Source organism: Spinacia oleracea, chromosome 3 (genome assembly GCF_020520425.1).
Source record: "Spinacia oleracea cultivar Varoflay chromosome 3, BTI_SOV_V1, whole genome shotgun sequence".
Classification (NCBI taxonomy): domain Eukaryota; kingdom Viridiplantae; phylum Streptophyta; class Magnoliopsida; order Caryophyllales; family Amaranthaceae; genus Spinacia; species Spinacia oleracea.
The window spans coordinates 122,092,610-122,111,361 of record NC_079489.1 but is presented as its reverse complement, the minus strand read 5'-3'; the positions used below and the strand labels follow the sequence as shown (position 1 = coordinate 122,111,361).

Sequence of the window (18,752 nt, the reverse complement as noted above, 5' to 3'; positions counted from 1 at the left end):
CACTTTCCTTCACGAATTCTACTCCAAATTACTTCCCAATCTTCCCAATGTAAGTAATTTTCAATAATTTTGAGCTTTTTTTGTCAATTTCAGTATTTTTGTCAAGTATTTTCGTGCATGAAATTGATTTGGGGGTTTTTGATTTCGTGCCCCTTTTCTCCAATTAGATAGTTGGAAATGTTCCACATAACATGTTAATTAGTTTGTGCATGTTAATTTTTGCAAGTATGTTGATTTTTGTGGAATTTGGGCATTTTCATGCTAGCCCCCAAGTATACCTACGAATCTAGTATTTTCTTATAATGTAGGTGTTCTTGGTATATTGCTTGCGTTCCTCATAATTCATGAATGACAAATTATGGGAGAATTTTGATTTTGCTGGAGTTAATTTTTACTTAGGGAATTTTGCTAAGTATGAACTTAGTATCATGTTTTTTAGGGAACAAAAATTGTATGACTCCATTTCATGAGTGAAATGCACTCTTTTTAGGGATCGGTATGAGTGCCGATTTTGTCAAAGGTATAATGCCTTGTTGTATTGTTGATCAGCATGTCTGACGAGTCGTTACCCCCCCTGGTGGCCACGAGGTGCGTGGCATGACGCGTCAGTCGACTGGCCCGGGTCCCCTATGGGTGGGCCCTGAGCTTTACGATGGTCGTGATCTGCACTACGACCTAGAGCACCATGTGACTTCCCGCCTTCACGCGAGGAGAGAGACTACGGTTCGCGGCTATGGGGCCGCGACGAGTGAGACTGTTTTTAGCTATCTGAGCTCGGACGCCCAGGCCTTGGTGAGGGCGAGCTCACTGTTTCCGGTGGTTGAGAACTTTTGGGAGATACTGCGGCTCAACATCTCCCTGTCCTTTCTGCGGTCGTTCATGAGGTGGTGGTGGGATACCACCAATACCTTCCATTTTCCTTGGGGCGAGATGACGATCATTCCTGAGGACTACACAGCTTTGACGGGTTTGACCTTTACAGGGAACCCCGTTCGTCTGAGGTCGGACGGCCCATCGCCGACTGTTGCTGAGGGTACCAGGCTCCTGGGCTCGTGGATGGGTAGTAGGTTACCTTCGTACCAGCCCCGTGGGATACCTTTCGCTGACCTGATGTGGGCTTTGGAGCACGGGGTAGAGGAGTCGCCTTCGAGACAGGCTCGGCTGTTCTACCTCCATTTTATTACTTCCACTTTTCTATCGGGTCCGACTGACACCTTTGACCCGAGGTGGATAGGCATGGTGGAGGACGTGTCTACACTGGGTGACTATCGCTGGGGCGATTTGGGCTATGCGACGCTTGTCGGCCAGATGAGTTTGTCGGTGCGCGTCTCGGACCCGAGTATACGTCACTTTGTGATTACATTAGCGGGAGTGCCGCGTTTGATCGAGGTATGCGCCTAGACTTTCTTTTGTTTTTCTCGCTTTTACCCGGCCTCTTTTTTTTAACGTTTTATTATCCTTTTCTTTTGCAGCTGTGGGCCTTTGAGCACTTACCCTGGCTGGCTCCCCGAAAGGGGCATAGGCCTTTGGAGTTTCCTGCCGGTCGCCGTTGGGGTTGGAAGAAGAAGCTGACAGTGCGTCCGCCGCCCGATACCGTGGGGGATCTTATTCGGGACGGGAACCCTGAGCATGTACAGAATCTTATCCTCTATCTCGTATTTCGTCATTCTTTTCATGTGCGAGATCTGACTGCGTTTTGTACGAAAACAGGTGGTTTGGACCCCATGGCTCTCTTTTAGGGGTACCCATGCTTCGGTCAGGGAGAGTTATGCCCTGAGCCAGATGCGGGTCTTGTTCGTTGGCCGCCGAGACCCTGTCTGGTACCTGGGAGAGCGGGTATGTATGCAGACGGTCGGGGTTTTTTCGGTGCCCAGCCCTCCGCCTGCGACCATGCTGTCTACTCGCTCGATAGGCGAGTCGTGGAGGGTCCACTCGAGGACTGGTGTGCCGGCCACAGAGTTGGTGATAGAGGGAGCTAGCTATTACCAGTTTATCCAGGATTCTCTTCGTCTCCCGGAGGCTGGCGCTGTAAGTTGCCTCCTCTCTTTGTATTGATTTTAGTGTTTTCATGTTCGTGCCCATGTGTTTATGCCTACTGTGTTTTGTGCAGGAGGGTCCTGACCCTTTGTTGGGGGGATGGGTGCTTCCCGATGCTCGGATCTCGTATATCGGAGAGAGTGGATCCGAGATTGTGGAGACTTTCCCGGAAGACCAGGTTTTCCATGCTCCGCTCCCTGAGGGAGTAGAGGCGGTATGCACCTTTCATTTGTGTACTCTTCTTTATATTTTTTTTCTTTCTTCTTTTACTGACATTCTTGTTTTAGGTTCCGGCCCGTACGGCCAATGCGATGGTGGGGGTGATCAACCGGTTGAAGTCCGCGTTGGTTCGAGCTCGGTCTGCACTTTCTTGCAGGAACCCCCACTCTACTCGGGTAATGTGCCCTCTCTTTTTTTCTTTTGATCTGTACCTTTGGTTTGGCTTTCGGTTATTCACTCTCTTTTTTTTGTCCCTTTTTGCAGACGGCTACTGGGCGTGCTGGGGCCGACGACGCGGGTCCCTCGGGCGGGGGACACGGTCGTCGCGAGAGAGAGAGAGAGCACAGCACTCGCCCCTACGGCATCACCGTTCTGACGCGGGGGTGAGTTCTTCCGGGGAGAGGTCCGAGCCGGAGCGTAGGCGGCGTTCCGTGTCGGTGGCCCGAGAGCCTAGCCCCGAGTTGCAGTCGCAACCTCATTTTTGGGGTGACTCTGGCTGGGGTCCCTCATACCACGGGGAGTGGAGTGGATGGACCGGCGAGGCTTGGAGACATGGAGCCGATGACGAGTCTTAGGCTTACCTCCTGTTTTATACATATTCATTCTTGTGTTCCGCATGTATATATATGTTTTTTGCGATTTTTGGTGCAAGAATGTTTTGAGCCTTCCGTGGGCTTTGTTTTAACATATTATAGCAATATTAGCTTCCTAAACCAACGACGAATTTTTAAAAGGAAAAGACTTTCGTAAAAATAATGAGTTCATATAAGAGTGCACATATATTTTTAGACTAACCGACTACTTGGGGTATTACATATGCATGTTCACTATTTTTGTTTTTTGCCGACTCGTGTCATACTCCTTTGTTGGGCTTTTTCCTGGAAACTCTTGTGGCTTTTTCATTTTATTTGGTCTTGCCCGTGCATGGGTTAGGGTAGAGTGCCCTTTGCGATATCTTTTCTTCTTGATGCGTTGCATGACTTTATTATTTTATAATTTTTTATTGGACCGAATCCTTGAGAAGGATTGCCTACGTATCTTGTCAGAATCAGGTAGCGCGTAGTTCTAGCTTTTTGGAAAAAAACTTTTTTGAAAGGGTGTTCATTACTCGTCTGCTTCCCCCCCAAGTGTTCGTGGTTCTTTTGAGGGTTAGAAAAAGGAGTACGAACACTTTGTAGAAGCGGGAGGGTAGGTGGCAAGAGAGAACAACGCCCGATTTAGGGCGAAGGAAATATCGGCGCCCAGGCCTGGGCGTTAGAAATAACAGCGCCCAGTCCTGGGCGTTTAAGTTTTGTCCTTCGCTTTTTCTACTTTATCGAGTTTTTTGCCGTTTGTTTAGAGTAATGCGCAGAATGTTTGCTTATGAGTTTTAATGTATTTTATTAGATGCCTTAACTCCGGACTGAATTTTATTAAATATAGTACTTTTTCAATTGGTCTAAGTTCGTGAGGTTAGCGAATTCCGCTCCATCTATGTTGGCTAGTTGGACTGCTCCGCCAGGTAGGATGGTCTTTACCAAATATGGTCCTGTCCAGTTAGGCCGGAATTTTCCTCGAGGGTCCGTAGTAGGTGCGCGGACTTCTTTTAATACAAAATCGCCTTCTTTGATGTTTCGAGGTTTGACTCTTTTGTTGAATTGCCTTGCGATGCGCTTTTGATACACTTGCACGTGATGTAGAGCTCTCAACCTCCGTTCGTCTAAAAGGACGAGTTCGTCGTACCTAGCTTGAACCCAATCAGCTTCGGGTAGCTTGCTTTCTAGGACGATCCGGAGGGAGGGAATCTCCAACTCGACCGGTTGGACTGCTTCCATTCCGTATACCAAGGAGTAGGGTGTTACTCCAATGGAGGTGCGGATTGAGGTTCGATAGCCCCATAATGCGAAGTGTAATTTGTTGGGACAATCCTTATAATTTTCGGCCATTTTTTCGATTATGACTTTAATATTTTTGTTGGCCGCCTCTACCGCGCCGTTCATTTGCGGCATGTAGGGAGAGGATTTAAGGTGTTTGACATGATATTTTTTGAGCAGGTCTTGGACTTCGGCCCTGAAGTGGGAACCTTGGTCACTTATGATTTCATGTGGAACCCCGTATCGACAGAATATGTTCTTTTCTAGGAACCGGGCGACATGTTTGGTTGTTAACTTTGCATAGGAGACTGCCTCTACCCATTTAGTGAAGTAATCAATTGCAACTAAAACGTACTCGTGTCCCCCTACGCATGTTGGTGTTACCTTGCCGATTATATCTATACCCCAGGTGGAAAAGGGCCATGGAGAAGTGAAGGTGTATAGTTCTGAGGGAGGTAAATGGTTAAGGTTACTGAAGATTTGGCATTTTGGGCAAGTTTTTATAAAGTGATGACAATCGGTTTCCATAGTGGTCCAATAGTACCCTGAGCGGGATATTTTTCGGGATAGCATTTTTCCGTTCATATGGGGTCCGCACACGCCGTTATGGTATTCTTCCATTAGTCTTTGGGCTTGGTTTTGATGGACACAAAGTAACTTGATTTTATTCGGCGTGTATTTGTACAGTTCTCCCAGAATTATGCTATATTGTGAAGCGAGGAGGCGCAGGGCCTTTTGTGCTCGCGGGGAAGTGTTTGGGGGGAATTCCTCACTTGTTTTGTAACGAAGGATGTCCGTGTACCATGGTTCTTCCTCAGTGTTTTCAGGTTCGGAGTCTATGGCACAACAATAAGCCGGCTCTTTCCTTCGCTCGACCCGAAGGGTCATTCCGTCCCATTCATTCGGGATGTTGAGCATTGAAGCTAGCTTCGCTAGTGCATCCGCGAATTGGTTGTCGTCTCTTGGCAAGTACGTATACTCGATTTTTTCAAATTGCTCGACTATTTGGTCCAAGTGAGCTTGATATTTTGAGAGACTAGTGCTTCGGACCTTCCATCTTTTGGATATATGGTTGATTATTAGGGAAGAATCCCCGAAGGCTTGTAGGTATTTGACTCCGAGGCTAACTGCGGCCTCTAGCCCAACTATGCAGGCCTCGTATTCGGCGGCATTGTTTGTGGCCTCGAAGTCAAGTTTGACGGAAATTGGTATATGGGCTCCTTCGGGACTGACTAGGAGGACTCCGACGCCGCATCCTTTTTGGTTAGACGAGCCATCGAAGTATAGTGTCCAATAGTCGTCTTGTATCATCAGAAGTTCCTCGTCGGGGAGGAGGTAAGCTTCCGGGGTTTCCTCATTCGTGGCATGTTCGGCCAGGAATTCGGCTACCGCTCTTCCTTTGATTGTTTTTTCCGGCATGAATTTTAGGTCGAATTCTGAGAGCATCACTAGCCACCTGGACAGGCGACCACTCAGGGCGGGCCTTTCGAACACGTATTTTAAGGGATCTAGTTATGACACTATATGAACAGTGTGGGCCAATAGGTAATGCCTGAGTTTTTTGGATGCCCAGACGAGGGCGAGACAGGTTTTCTCAAGTTCTGTGTATCTCGTCTCGTACTGTATGAACTTCTTGCTCAAGTAGTAAATGGCTCGCTCGGATCCATGTACACATTGTGAGAGCATAGCTCCTGCTGCAGTATCCGTGACGGTTAGGTATAGGCGTAAAGGGATTCCAGGCAAAGGTGGGGAGAGGACGGGTGGCTTGCTTAGGTATTCTTTGATTTTATCGAAGGCAGTTTGGCATTGTTCATCCCATTCGGCCTTTTCTTCTTTTCTTAATTTTTTGAATATTGGCTCACAAGTCATAGTAAGCTTGGAAATGAACCTACTAATGTATTGCAGCTTTCCTAGGAAGCCCCTTATCTGTTTTTCAGTTTTTGGCGGGGGCATTTCGGTAATGGCTTTGATCTTAGATGGGTCAATCTCGATTCCTCGCGTACTAACAACATATCCTAGCAATTTTCCGAGGTTACCCCGAACACACATTTTTTTAGTCTCATGTTATATTTCAAGATTCGGGTGAAGAACTTTTTAAGTGCCGGGAGGTGACCGCGCCGGTCTTTAGATTTGACGATCATATCGTCCACGTAGACCTCGATTTCTTTATGTATCATGTCATAGAGTAACGTGGTGGCTGTTCTTTGATAGGTGGCCCCCGCGTTTTTCAAACCAAAGGGCATTACAGTGTAACAATATGTTCCCCAAGGGGTAATGAAAGTTGTTTTTTCCATGTCTTCTTCTTCCATGAGTATTTGGTTATATCCGGCGTACCCGTCCATAAAGGAGAGGAGCGCGTGTTCTGCGGTGTTGTCTACTAGTATGTCAATGTGAGGTAGAGGGAAGTCGTCTTTAGGACTGGCTTTATTGAGGTCTCGAAAGTCTACGCACATTCGCACTCGTCCATCTTTTTTAGCTACGGGGACAATATTGGCCACCCATTCTGGGTAGTTGGAGCCGGCGTCTAATTGTTTAGTGACTTCTTCTTTTATTTTCAAGGCTATCTCTGGTTTGAGCCGCTGTAGCTTTTGTTTTACTGGCGTCATTTTGGGATCTAGCGGAATTTTATGCTCAGCGATTTCTCGATCTATTCCCGGCATGTCTTTGTACGACCAAGCAAAGACACCCTCGAATTCCCGCAAAGTGGAGATTAGATCGGCCTTTTCAGTGGGAGTTAAGGTGAGGCCAATTTTAATAATTTTAGGATTTTCTTCTGTTCCAGTATTTACCGATTCTGTGTCTTCAATTATAGGAGTTTTGAGTTCTTGTTCATTTACAGCTTTTATTAGTTCGGTATATTCCTCTTCTGGCTCTTTTTCGTGCTCATTAGTGGCGAGACATTCTGCATTATTACTCTGATTTTTAAGCGGCACAAACTCAAAAGTTTTGTTTATCTTATTAAAGTCATGAAGCATTACATCAAAAAGATCTCCCGGAGTAGAGATTTCCGGATCTAAACTATTTTTGGGAGGGGTTACAATTTTGCTAGGTTCGGACTCGGAGTCAGACTGGGATTCAGACTCTAATTCTTCGTACATCGGACACTCTCCCGCAGATATCTTGAACTTTATCCCACGAGCATTAGTCCATTTGAAAGTCTTGCGCCACCCTCGTTGGATTTGGTCATCTTTTGAGGGTGATGGAGCGATCAACTTAGTAGGATCAAACACTTCATCTTGGAGAGCTAGTGCCATAATTTCTGTTTCTCTCTTCGCTCTTTTCTTTTCTAACCCAAACAATAGCCCGAAAGCATGTGAGTTGGGGAGCGTTTTTGGCATAGCATGGTTCTTTGGGGCGAGTAGCCTTTGAGAACGTAAAGGGTCGTGTCCCAGAGCATGCATCTCTTGGGTTCGTGCGACCTCTAGGTAGAGATGTTCGGGATATGCTTCTTCCATCGTGTTTCTTGATGGCTATCACGGGCAAGTACTCAGGGGCCCTGCATTATTGTTGTGGAGTAGGAGACACATTAGTTTGTTTCGTGAGTCGGTTTTTTTAGGCATTCTATGACTACCCTTAAGTCGGACTAGTATATTTGGACTGTTATGTGTGAACTTTGAACTCTTTATGTTTTTGAAAATCTCTGCCCGTGTGACATTCATGATTATTTGCATGGTCGACTTTTGGTGTCGAGCATTGCCGTCGTAGGAGGCCTAACAACGACGCAAGGAGTTATTAATTTTTCTCGAGTCGCTTTTGAAATCAAGTGCTTTTCTTACGCCCTCGTAGCAATTCCTTTTTTATGGATATTTTTTGCTACGTATTTTCTTTTTTGCTTGGGCACCGAGGCTGCTGCGCCTGACCAGAAAGCCAAGCAGCAACTTCAGCGCCCAGCAGTGGGCGTGAGAAATTTTGGCGCCCAGCCAGGGGCGTTGAAAATGCGTCCCTGGCTGGTTCTCGTTTTCTGTTTTCTGTTTATGCGACTTCGATTTGCGTGCTTGCCTAATAACGTCCTTTACGCGTAACAGCGTTTGTGGGATTCGTTACAGGCCATCCCGAGCGTCGCTTATTTTGTGGCGATCATTCGGGTTTGCGGAACACGTGTTTCGATATAACTCTTTAGCAAATTAGTCTATGAATGTTTGGGCAATTCTTAAGGTCATTGGTTTTCTAGGATAGTTTGTCACACACAATCACATATTTCGCTACACATAACTACATTACAAACATGGATTTGAAAATTAAATATGCCACGTAGTTTATGATAGGCTTCTATGGGTAGTATTTGCGCCTGGCTTGGTACCGCTTCTATCGTAGATCCAACACATGCCCCGGTCGAGGTAGTGTCTTCAACAAACGAATTTCGCTCAAGAGGCCAACCCGCAAGTGCAAGCCAAGGGGGCATGCAGGCGAGAGGGGCCTAATGAGCGAGCGATTGGGTTCGGGATAGGTGTACTACCTGCACAAGTACCGAGTGGGAAATTAAACATGCGCGGCGTATGCACCCCCCTGTTGGCGAAAAAAGGTATCCTTAGTCCCAACTCCCGAGGGAGCCGAGATTCGTTATGATGTTCTGCCCGTTCACATTAATATGCTGATTTTCAGGTCGTCCCAACTTGATGGGGAAATAAACGCGGGGTAGGATCGTTTCACCCTTCGGCTACTTTGATTACCTACAAGCACGAGTATTTCCTTCACTATCCCTAGTGGAGTCGCCACTGTGAGGGGGTCGAAAAAGCGCGAGGCTAATGCGTGACCTTGTCCCTTGTGGGTGTGACGATTCTTTTTATTCAATCAAGTGTAATTGGATTTCCTATGAGTATACACCCAATTGACTAGTAATATAGGAGTCGCCATTCAGTTTTTAACAACAATGAGAAAAACTGACAAAACCCGGTTATCGTGACATAAAGGGAGTGCAATTATGTTTGACCACGACGGCCTTAGGTTCCCTTGTGATCCCTGGTGTGGGGATCTCTCAATATACACCCGCAAGGTAGAGATTGAGGGTTCGGGGGACTGTAACTACCGAGAGGAGTAATTCGCTCGTCGATAACTCCAGAGGCAGGATATCCTTACTAGCTCAGCATAAATAATTGAAGGGATATGCGTTAACTATTAAACTAATCTGAATTGATTTTAGCAATATGCAGCATATAATATTAATTCGATCGTGATTATCTGATTTAAATAGCATTAAGGGACCTAGCATGATAATCTGATTTCCCAAAAATATTATATTTATTAGACGTGATAGAACAATCATATTAGGTTAGTTTAACAGTTCATAATAAGGGCGAGGAAAGCAGTTAAATCATCGAAAAGGGACACATTACGATGCACCCTTGAGAGGTGCGTCACGGTTCTCAGAAAACTAACCACTTTGACTTTGCTATATCTCCTTTTTATTTAACGAATCTCGATTATGGGACAGGATACGTTCTGTTCGATTTATGGATCGATTGCGACAGAACGCGTGAACAGTTTCGCAGCGATAGGCTTAGGCTAAAGGGTTTAGAGTCAATACTCAGAATATATTATGTGTTGTTGTGTGTTGTTTCACGTCGAAACTAGGGGCCTATTTATAGGGAAGAGTTCGTGGAAAGATAGAATTGCAGAGTTCTAATCCGCAAAGATTTAGGAAAAGAGACGTACCCAGGTACTTTCAGCGCCCAGGCCTGGGCGCCGAAGATTTCGGCGCCCAGAGCCAGGCGTTGAAAATAGGGTCTGGGCAGTTTTGTTTAGTCAGATTCGGATTCCTAAAATCCGTAGAGTTTGAGATTAATTCGAGTCTTTTAGCGCGTATCAATTTTGTGACGGAATACGTCTGGGCCCGTTACGAACTCTAGGTTCGTTAGGATTTTAATTAATACGTAACTCTTATTTCCGAATCCTATTAGGAATAGGATTCTCGCGGTTTTCTATCTCATTTAGGATTTATGTTGGAGTGCAACACCTAATTCTGACAGGTTTCTATCTTTTATGATTTGCCACTTTTAGAAGCTACCTTTTACGGCAGTTACTATTTTTAGCAGGTTTCCATAAATAGCAGGTTTCGGGTAAAATGAAATGGGGAATCGAGATTCGTTTATTTTATAGGAGATGCGTTGTCAAGTGGAGTTTTTATGCTTTCATCATCGAACCTTTTCCTTGCGGGAACGGGGACAAAAGTAGGTGTCTACAGGTGGAAATCTTTATCACCTGGGACTTTCTGTTCTCCTTCAGAATCATCTTCAAAGTTTTCGTCAAAATATGGAGTCATTGACTCCTCACTTACTTGACTAGAACTGACTTCATCTTCGTCCATATATTCAATTTCAGAATTACTGGACAATACTACTAAGGAAATCTCAAATGGTTCATGATTTGATCTTCTCCATCCTTCCTTAGATTCATAGGCTCATCCTCAATAGGGTTCTTATCACTCTCAGAAATGGGATCAAAGGTAAGGGGTTAGTTATCACGTACGTGTTGTCTTTCCTTAAACTCTATGTACTTTTGCAAGCTTTCTAAGATACAAGAGCCTACTTTAGTCACGTACTCAAACAAAGTACTTCTAGGCTTTGCACCATTAAATATAAAATCACAATATTTCTCTTTTATCCGCCTATACGTACTCCCTCCGTTTTTTAATTGCATATATATCTTGTTAGGATCTCTCTTTTATTCCCCCCATACGTACATGGCCTTTTATTTTTTAGTGGAGAATAAAATTGGAAGGGTAATTAAACAATGTATGGGCTTTTAATTATTGCATTTTGTGGGTAATTAAAAGAGTGAACATTATTGAATACGGAGTAGTACTTTGTAAAATTATTTAGACTTTTTTTTTGGTTTTCAGAGGTACTTAATAAAATACAAATAGTTAACCAAATATAAAGTTTGATCTCGAGAGTTTGAGTTTCTCGGCCTTAAGACCATTACACTTATATATTACAATCCGATTGATAAATGTCCTTGATGCTACCTGGAGGAGAGGCAAATAAGTAGGTGATTTGCGCTTTTATTTTATTTTTTAAAATTTATGGATACATGCATCTACCTTGGAAATTTAGTGTAGACTTGAGACTAACAAAAGACTAGAGGACCACAGAATAAAGGGACATTAAGCGTTACATTGAGAAAAAATGGGATCAAATATCAAATTAACAAATGACTGGTGATGAAGATAATAGGGTTTGACGAGAAAGGCAACAAGGACTTGATAACTAAAAAATGTACCAACCAATTGAAATTCTTTTTTACCACATGAGATTATATCTTTTTTATTTTTTGAGGGAAACATGAGATCATATCTAATAAGTATTTAAGTAGTATATACAAACATTTAATGTAAGTTGGTGATTATTATGCTTTCATAATTTCTTTATATTTTACAGATACATGCATTAGTGTAGACGTGAGACTAACAAAAGATTAGAGGGCCACATAATAAAGGGACATTAAGAGTTACATTGAGAAACAATGAGATATGGATTACAATATGAGTCCTAATAGAATTAGGTACATTAATATGACTAGAAGTCTAATATACATCAAATATCCTAAGGCAAAATCCTAAGAGATTTCTATCTCTATCAAGTAGTTCAAACCCAAAAAAAAATATCATGGAAAATAGTAGGAGTTACACTAAGTCTCGATATGATTACAAATAGTTCATACACTTTATTAATTAAACAAAAAATCACAACACATACTAATTCCTACTTTTGCTGAATCTAATTTGTTGGCTATGATAATGTATTAAAGATATATGTTACTGATTTCACATAGGGCGAAGCTTCGTAAGCAAAGCGTAGAAGAAAAATAACAGAAAAATAACAGCTGCAAATAGGCTTACAATTGGTCAAACTTCATCACATCTCAGATTTCACATAGGGCGAGGTTTTGAAAGCAAAGCGTACAAGGAAAATAACAACTACAAATAGGCCTACAATTGGTCTAATTAGTTAGCACGCTTTTCTTTGGTCCAGGTATACATTTAACGCGAAATCTAATAAAAGCTGTTCAGTATTAATTAAAAAAGTTAATTATTCAGTGAGATCAAGTGATCTGAATGCCTAGCTAGAGGCCGCTTCAGTTTAAGTGGAATTAATAATATTAAAGCCACAACTTACTCTTGACTGAACCTGTAGGATCACACAAATAGTGCGTGAACGGATCAAATATTTAGGTGAATATTATATTTTGTAAATACTCTAAATGGATATTCGGAAATGATGAATGTTGGTTTCAGTGGGAGCTAGACAAATCATCAAAAGGAAAAATGAGAATATTTGTCTGAAACGAATATACTGCCGGAAGCGGAAATATGGTTCGTATCGGAAAAATTATCGAAGTTATAAATGTTACCGAAAATGAAGATATAACTGGAAATTGAAATATGGTTCACATCAAAAATATAAATATTACCAGAGTCGAAGATATAACCGGAAACGAAAATATGGTTCGAATCGGAAATAGAAATATTGTCGGAAATGAAAAAATGTTAGGAATCGGAAATATTGTTCGAGTCGGAAATAATTCCTGAATCAAAAAACAAATCGGAAGTAAGACAAACGACAGGCCGACGCGGAAGCGCCAACACATCACTCGACGAGCCATCCCGCGAGCAGCAGCACAACGCCGAGCACAAGACCCAGCGCCAACGCCACAATGCAAGGCATAAGGCCCAGCACTGCAGCGCCAACGCGCGTGCCCAACGCTCGGCGTGTGCGCGCATGCTGTTGGGCCGTGTGCAAGCTTGGGCGCCAAGCTTACTTGCACGGCAAGTAAAGTTGGGCCACAAGCTTCCACAAGGCCGGTTGCCTTAGTAAATTAGGGTTTTGGGATTGTTCCTAAAACTGCCTAGTTCTAAGCTAGGGTTTGGCCACCTAGGGTTTTCCTATTTCCTATAAATATACGTTCTATGGCCATAGAATACACACGAATATTTATACTTTTCCTGTCACATTAAAGTGATATCCCGAATTATTTATACCTTAATATTGAATCCTAGTTGGCTGAATCTAAGGCGGATACGAACGTGTCATGGACTTACTACGGAGGGACGACGTTGAGTTAAACAACGGAGTCCTAAACTTGTTCTTGTTCGGTTCGGGAGAAGCTAGGGAAGGCACGCAACTTTAATTGTGTGTATACTCAACTATGCTAATTGATTATGTGAATTTAACATGGATTCTGGCAATTATTGTTTTTCCGCAAGTCAATTGGATTGTTCGTAACCTAACAGCTTGGATCGAAGTTTGACGGTCAATATCTGCTTTTTAGGATTTTCTAGCATTCAACAACCCCTTTGAAAATGACTTTGAGTTAAACTGCCAAGGAAGAAGAGATTGACACTCAACAAGGTCTCATGGAGTCAAACGTTTGGAGCTTCTTGCTTTTCAGAGTAATCAATTGATCTCATTTGCCTTCCATCCACTTTGCAGTTACAAACTCTTTCCAACCCTGTCCGGCCAACAATCGAAGTATGTTACAAATATTTTTCAGCCATGACCAGTAGGTTAAGTCCTAGCTCCCGAGAACCAACGTGCAAAAGATGAATCCTCGTATCGCAACGAGCATCGTCATTCTCTGAGAAGGATAAGAGTTGTTAGTAAATACTTCCGAAGACAATAATAGATAAATCGATTTCCCCCTCTCCACAAATTATAATAAAGGGTAAGAATGAGAATAAATATCTATATTTCCAAACACAATAACATTCATACCCTTATAACAAACAAAAATTAATTAATTTCAAGAAAATCATAACAAAGAAAACCGACCATAATTTATTATTGGGGTACTAATAGATAGATCAATTCCCACTCTCCATGGACTTATAATTTCTACACAATGAAATATCCAAACCAATGTAAATGAAGTGCCACAATAATGAATAAAAATATACTAATAGTTACAATTAACAATTACGTACATGCATGATACATGCACAATATACAGTATGCTAAAAATGAATTGAGAAGTTACCGAAAAAGCAAATCGAAAAGACGCTTCAAGGATCGGTGTTGGATCCTAGAAGTTGAAGGCAATTTAGACATAGAAACTACGGTCGTGTTTTTGTTAAACATAATTTTTTTTTCTGATATGGTGGGTGATATTTGTATACAAAATCTTTCATGGTTAAGAAGATATTCATGGTGTTGTGATGAATAGAAAGGAAAAAAAAACTGGGTTGTTGAGTAGAAGAAGAAATATGGGAGTATTGAATACAAACCAAGATATAAGAGAAGGATATTGGTCTAACTCTTTAAGCCAACCCCTTGTGTTTATATAGCCAAGGAAGATGAGTTGTTTTCCACATCTCAATGTCCTCATTCAATGCTTAGAAGATTAAGGAAGACCAATTTAAATATATTGCGTCTAACATGCAACTTGTATCTAATACCAATATTTTGTATTATTTAAATTCAATGGATAATTAAGACCCATCATATACTGAATGAGTCTAGCTTGAACACATCATGGTCCTTATTGCCTTGACTCAGACGAAGCTCTTTTACGTCCTCTTATCTAATTAATTAGACGAGTATGACCACCAATTGAATTTTGTTAAATAATACTTGGATGAGCTTAGGTTGAACAAAATATTGAAGCTAGTTAAAAGAAGACTTCGATGAAGCTCGTTTACTTTCGTTTATGAGACGAGATAGAACACAAATTGAGGCTCGTTAAATAAATTAGTTTGAGCATGATCTTAACGTAGACATGCCCGTTCATGTTACAAGCTCGTGAACAAGCTCGTTTATGTTCATTTATTTAATTAATGAGATGGGCTTGAACATATATTGAAACTTGTTAAATAAATGAGCTTGAACATGAAATATTGGACATATTGGTAAGTATAACCTACAAGCCTAGCTTGAACATAGATTTAATCTCATTAAACAGACTCGGATGAAGTTCGTTTACGTCCGTTAATTTATTTTCTTAAATTGAATAAGGTCGAGATACGTTGTTTCTTACATCTCAATGCTTGAATAAGGTCGAGAAGTTGTAAAAGAACTTGACATCAAGCACTTTGATTTACATTTAGATGTTGTGTCACGATATTGTTACTAAGTTAGCTTATATGTCACGAATTATTTTAGCTTATTTAATTATTTGTCAATTTACACCTTATTGATACTAAGTTAGCTTATGTGTTACGATATTTTTTGCTCACTAGGTCCCACTAGTAGAAAAAACCCCTGTTGCAGCCCCCTTGTTGCAGCGTACATGTATTAATACGCTTCAACAACCAGTTGGTCAACGCGGGTCAATCCCTTTAAAGGGTTGTTGCAGCGTACAAATAAATTGCCCCCTGCAAAAGAGTTTTTTGCAGCGTATAGAATAAAAGCCCCCTGCAATAGCCCATTTTTATTGCAGCGTACATTTTAAAGCCCCCTACAATAACTCTGATAAAAAGTTTATTCGCTGCAATATTGATGGAATAACTAATTCGAACAAATTAATCATCTCATGAATTTCGCTCCCCGCGCTCAACTCCTTCTTCTTCCCTTAAGCTTTCCCTGCGTCGTCCCCTCGAAAAAAAACCTTTCTCTGCATCGCTCATAAAGCTTCCCTGCGTCGTCAATCTAGCTTCCTCGTCGGTGGTTCTGGCCTCCTCGTCAGTCGTCGCTGGCTCTTTTCTCGCCTCCTCTCCAGGCGCTATCTGTTAGCTTGCTCGACTGGTGGGTCCAAGAAAGAATTTAGTTTGCTCGCGCCGGTGGTTCCAAGAAAGAAAGTTTCTTGCGTCCTTTTCTCCGTCAACCTCCTCGCCGTGGCTAGTAATCCTCCTTGTCCCCCCTTCTAGGTTTGTTCAATTCGTTTATCTGTTTTTTGTTTTAAGAATTAGGGTTTGTTCAATTCGGTTTTAGGGTTCTGTGCGTTTGTTCAATTCACTTTTAGGGTTTGTTTAATTCGTTTGTTCAAAACGTTTTTATGGTCAATTCGTTTGTTCATTTCGTTTTTAGGGTTTGTTCATTTCTTTTTTAGGGTTTGTTCAATTCGTTTTTAGGGTTTGTTCATTGGCCCAACTTGTGTTATTTATCGGACATGTTTAATATTGTGTTATTTCTGTAATTTGTCGGATTTTTATTGTTTATTCTTAACCATCTTTTACAGTTTGAAGATGAACGAGATGTTGAAGATGCTGTGCAAGGTCGAAATGGTTATGATTTTGATGGACATCGTTTGCGGGTAGGTATTCTTGGAACCCTGTTTCTGCTGCCTGTCTACATGTGCTTCTTTTTTTGTCTGATAACTCTTGCATCATTTACATTGGTGTTATATACTTTCAAGTGGAATTCGCTCATGGTGGACGAGGATCATCATCATCAGACCATCAGAGCAGTTACAGTGCTAGTAGCTATAGAGGTGGAGCACCTAAGAACACTGACTACAGAGGGGTAGTCTTGCTTCTCTATTGGCATATTTTTGGTAATTTCACTGCTATATGAAATTCTTGTATTGTTGTTTCTGCAGTTATGGTCACTGGACTGCCATCATCTGCTTCTGGGCAAGACCTGAAGGTCAGTGATAACAGTTTTTTAATCTAGAGGAGATTTGGGGATCATTGTGCTGTGCATTTTGTGTCTCGCACGAGTTCGATGTTCCTATTCCCATTATATGTCTTCTATCTATTATTCATGTTGTTCTGCTTTGTATATGTATCAATATCAGGATCACATGCGACGAGCCGGTGAAGTTTGTTTCTCAGATGTATTCAAGGATCGTCGTTATGGTGGTTAGTTGGTGCTTTTGATGATCCTTGAGTTGCTGCTTTCCTAGTGTTTCTTGTATTAGTGGCACTGATTAATTTTATCATATCGTTCTGTAACTCTAGGTAGCAAATGTGATATCTGGTCCTAAAGTTTAATCGGCTTAAAAACTCTCTAGCATTTTACTTGTGTTAATATTTTTACCCCTTTTGGTTTTGAGGATTTCCTAGTATTATCTGGAATGCATCATGGTACTTAAGTTCCACAATGATTACTGCCTTTACTGGGTATATCCATATCTCTACCCGCCCTAAAAAGCTCATAGTCCTTTATGCAAGCTAGCATGTGACAGATGCCGACGACCATGCATATTAGAAGATGAGCTAACTATCCGCATTAAATTGAATTCAAGGCTAAGTCTTGAAATTTGGACCAGAAAATATGAAAGTTCTTATCTTTTTGAACTTATGTTGGTTCTCACATTGTGTAATCATTCGGATTATTGTTTAGTCTAATATGTGGTGCAGGCCTTTAGGGTCATCCTTAAAAGTTGCGATGTTTTGTTCACTGCATACTTCTAGTTGTAAAGTTGCCTTTTGACCCGATAAAGCGTTCTTTTTACAGGCACGGCTGCAGTTGTTGAATATGCAAATTATAATGATATGAATGTGCTGTAAGATGTTTTGTTCTGTTATTTGTTTAGTGGTAATTTTAGTGTTCTTTTTTTCTAATAGAATAATCAGGCGTTGCCTTTTATGCAGTTCAGGAAGTTGGATGATTCTGAATTTCGTAATGCATTCTCTCGCGCTTATATCCGAGTACGTCTCAAAAAGAGTTGATTATCAAACTGGGTATTACTGTTTTCTTATAGTTATTCACATTTATTTTACATCTCCAGGTGAGGGAGGACTCGAGGAGTCTGAGTCTAGATGATAGGTCGAGAAGCAGAAGCTACAACCGTGGTTGTAGTTATAGTCGAAGCCGCAGCCGCAGCCACAGGTGCTGTTATTTGTTTTAAGATGGATTTTGTGCTAAGGTTTTATGATAATGAAACTATGCTGAAAGGTCTCCTTTGATGCAGTATATCTCCGCGAAGAAATTCACGCCGTTCTTATTCTAGATCTCCTTCGAAGTCCCGCTCGAGATCTCCCTCTCGTTCTCGCTCTAGGTATGTTGTTGCTCCTGTTACTCGTACTCATCAATCACCTTAAGGAAGTATAATGACTAATCATATATGGTTAACAAGATTGCATAATATTGCGTCATATATCTGGTTCATTTCAGTAAACTGCTTAGCTTATACCAACATCTGGTTATAGTTCTTCAACGAAGCTAGGTTGTATATGTCTAGCTTCTATTGGCAATCCAGATTCATGTGGCAGCATTATTTTGTATTTAAGAAGTATCCCTGATTTAACCTTGGTTGAAGGATACATATGTTGTATGATTTAGCTTTTAGTGATGAGCCAGACATACCAGTCGTTTTACACTAATTCCCCCTGATTTGACCTTGGTTAAACATGTAATGTAATTTATTTTTTCCTGATATACGGAGTAAGATCGTTCTATTACTTTCGGAAGTACAACAGCCTATTGACGGGAATACAGTAGGCCTTCTTACTTGTTTCTGTGTGAAAGATGTTAAGAGGGTATAATACCAGACATCCAGTTACAGACAGCCAGTTATAGACTTACAGAAAATGGAATAAACTAGACTGGAGCAGCATTAAAACCGTATGCACCTAGTGTTGGTCGTATTTTTTGGTCTTGGGTGCTGCAACAGTGGATCGTCGAGAATATGTGGATCTTTTTACGAAGCCTTAGAGGAAGGGAGAAGTCAGAAAACCATTATTTAGCAATTCTTGTTAGATTGTTCCTATTTTTTGAAACCACTTCCGAGGCTTCCTTCTTCATTTTGTCTATTTATGCTCACATTTTG

The 18,752-nt window shown here is 41.6% G+C and overlaps 2 protein-coding genes across 2 annotated transcripts; both read left to right on the top strand.

The window, feature by feature from the left end:
* Positions 1-828: 828 nt before the first annotated feature.
* LOC130470036 (protein MAINTENANCE OF MERISTEMS-like) lies at positions 829-10,387 on the top strand. The gene is made up of 3 exons (XM_056839594.1): positions 829-1,389; positions 1,473-1,554; positions 10,332-10,387. The coding sequence occupies exons 1-3, from the start codon at positions 880-882 to the stop codon at positions 10,385-10,387; spliced, it is 648 nt and encodes a 215-aa protein (XP_056695572.1). The 5' UTR covers positions 829-879.
* Positions 10,388-10,539: 152 nt separating this feature from the next.
* Positions 10,540-18,162, top strand: LOC110786262 (serine/arginine-rich splicing factor SR30-like). Its single transcript, XM_021990795.2, has 9 exons — positions 10,540-10,551; positions 16,218-16,296; positions 16,395-16,497; positions 16,576-16,624; positions 16,776-16,839; positions 17,438-17,481; positions 17,575-17,631; positions 17,712-17,812; positions 17,895-18,162. The coding sequence occupies exons 1-9, from the start codon at positions 10,540-10,542 to the stop codon at positions 18,022-18,024; spliced, it is 639 nt and encodes a 212-aa protein (XP_021846487.1). The 3' UTR covers positions 18,025-18,162.
* The last annotated feature ends 590 nt before the right edge of the window (positions 18,163-18,752 follow it).

Excerpts from the sequence above, each read along its gene's own strand:
- LOC130470036 (XM_056839594.1), top strand. The coding sequence starts at position 880 with ATGAGGTGGTGGTGGGATACCACCAATACCTTCCATTTTCCTTGGGGC. Across the intron at positions 1,390-1,472 it reads GAGTGCCGCGTTTGATCGAG|CTGTGGGCCTTTGAGCACTT; the intron begins GTATGCGCCTAG and ends TTTCTTTTGCAG. Across the intron at positions 1,555-10,331 it reads TCCTGCCGGTCGCCGTTGGG|AATCATCTTCAAAGTTTTCG; the intron begins GTTGGAAGAAGA and ends GTTCTCCTTCAG.
- LOC110786262 (XM_021990795.2), top strand. Across the intron at positions 16,625-16,775 it reads CTTCTGGGCAAGACCTGAAG|GATCACATGCGACGAGCCGG; the intron begins GTCAGTGATAAC and ends TATCAATATCAG. Across the intron at positions 16,840-17,437 it reads CAAGGATCGTCGTTATGGTG|GCACGGCTGCAGTTGTTGAA; the intron begins GTTAGTTGGTGC and ends TTCTTTTTACAG.